The sequence below is a fragment of the Bipolaris victoriae genome (genome assembly GCF_000527765.1).
Source record: "Bipolaris victoriae FI3 unplaced genomic scaffold scaffold_364, whole genome shotgun sequence".
In the NCBI taxonomy this organism is placed as follows: Eukaryota; Fungi; Ascomycota; class Dothideomycetes; order Pleosporales; family Pleosporaceae; genus Bipolaris; species Bipolaris victoriae.
The window spans coordinates 995-2,805 of record NW_014575028.1 but is presented as its reverse complement, the minus strand read 5'-3'; the positions used below and the strand labels follow the sequence as shown (position 1 = coordinate 2,805).

The following is a 1,811-nucleotide window of genomic DNA, read 5'->3' as shown; positions in this document are numbered from 1 at the left end:
TTATTACGCCGCCTCTATATACTATAGAAGTCTCTTTAGCTAATATTATCTATATTAGTTATTCTTAGTTCTAATAGAGTATATTATACTTTTCTACTACTTGTAGTAAGATAAGTATTTATAATACTCCGCTATCTACGTACGCAGTTAGTTTATAACCGTGTATAGACATAGGTATAGTTAATTCTAACTATTTTCTAGTGTTCTATACTATCTTAAGAGTTGTTTTAGAACTACCTTTACTAGCGTGACTCTATCTCTAGTAGTATCTTAGTTTTTTAACTGCCTACCTTTCTTCTACTTAGAAAAGTAGCCTTTATCTACTTTAGCAGAATAGTGTATTATACACTAGTCGTCGTAATAGAAGCTCTAATAGATATTCTAGTGTAGAATTTTCTACTTCGCTACCTCTCTTATTAGTCTCGTCTTCTTTACTTTATAAATTAGGCAATCCTTTACCTTATAGATAATTACTAATAGAGTACTATAGTAGTAGTCGTTTACTTCTTAAATATTCTTAAACTATTATTAGTAGAATATATATCTCTTCTTATAGAGCGTCTATAAGAGTTGTTCGTAGCTTTTATTCTTATTAGACTTCTCTAATTCCTACTTAAATATTCTAATTATTATAACTCTTAGTTTCTATACTTTATATATTCTATAGTATTTTACGTTATATTCCTTAGCGGATATTATACTATAGTAGTAGTCTTCTACTCTTTAAGTATTCCGTCACTATTTCTAATAATACTAGTAGTTAATTATATAGTTAATCTAGTATAGCTCTTTATAAGCTTCTTTTTCTCCTAGCTAGTATATATAGTAATACTATACATAACATTTATTATACTATAAGTTAGTATAGTAGTAATCGTCCTTATTATTTCTAGTATCTTCTTACTTCCTTAAGTAGTAATTATACTATCTTAGGTAATTAACCTAATATAGGCGCTTATATTACTCTATACGTTCCTTAAACGTCTAAAGTATCTCCTCGTTATTAGGCTCCTTAAACCTAGGCTATTTCTAGGCGGCCTAGCAGGTAATTTTCTCTACTTAAGGTCCTATAATAGTAACTTATTCTTTATAGTTGCAATTATTAGCTACGTATATTATAAGTCTGTAGATCTAGCATTATTAATTTCTTAAGTAGCGCAATACTTTGGCCCCTTTAACCTACTAATCTATTAGTAGTAGGTCGTCCTACTTAAAGTCTTAGAGTCCTATTACCTCTTATACTAGCTTAAAGGCCTTATCTATAGCTTATCTTACTTCGTTGTATAAGTCTAGGTCACTAAGAGTTTTATCTAGTTCCTTAGTAGAGTATAGTATCTCTACTTATAGTATTTATACCTTTTTCTAAACTCTCTTAGTTAACTTATTCTTTAGGTAGTCTCTATAAAAGTATTCTACTTCGCCGTAGTAGAGGTATACCTTACTATTATAACGCTTTTCACGTTCTTCTAAGAAGAGACCGTCGTTAAACTTTTCTTAGAGTTTCTTATTCTTATTCTTAGACTTATCTTATACTTTACTAGTTATATATATATCTCTATTACTGTCTTTATTATTCTAAAATTATTAGCTATTAGTAATTAATAATTTTAGTTAGTTTTCTTTCTAAGCTTTCTTTCTTTCCTATAATCGTATATTAATTCTTATTACTAACTTGATTAGTAAGTATAAATCCTTTAGCTTCTTATAGTATATAAGTTCGTTCTTAATAACTTTCTTTAGACTAGATTCGTAAGTCGTTTAAAGCGCTGAATTATCTTAATTAATTTATACTTAGTATTGCTTAAACTTAG

General features: G+C 28.1%; 1 protein-coding gene across 1 annotated transcript; it reads right to left on the bottom strand.

The window, feature by feature from the left end:
• Positions 1-1,266: 1,266 nt before the first annotated feature.
• On the bottom strand, positions 1,267-1,491 carry COCVIDRAFT_116877 (hypothetical protein; the record flags this gene model as incomplete). The annotated part of the gene is made up of 2 exons (XM_014694521.1): positions 1,267-1,335; positions 1,369-1,491. Coding segments are annotated over 2 exons (192 nt in total), but the record flags the coding sequence as incomplete, so codon positions are not given.
• Between the last annotated feature and the right edge of the window lie 320 nt (positions 1,492-1,811).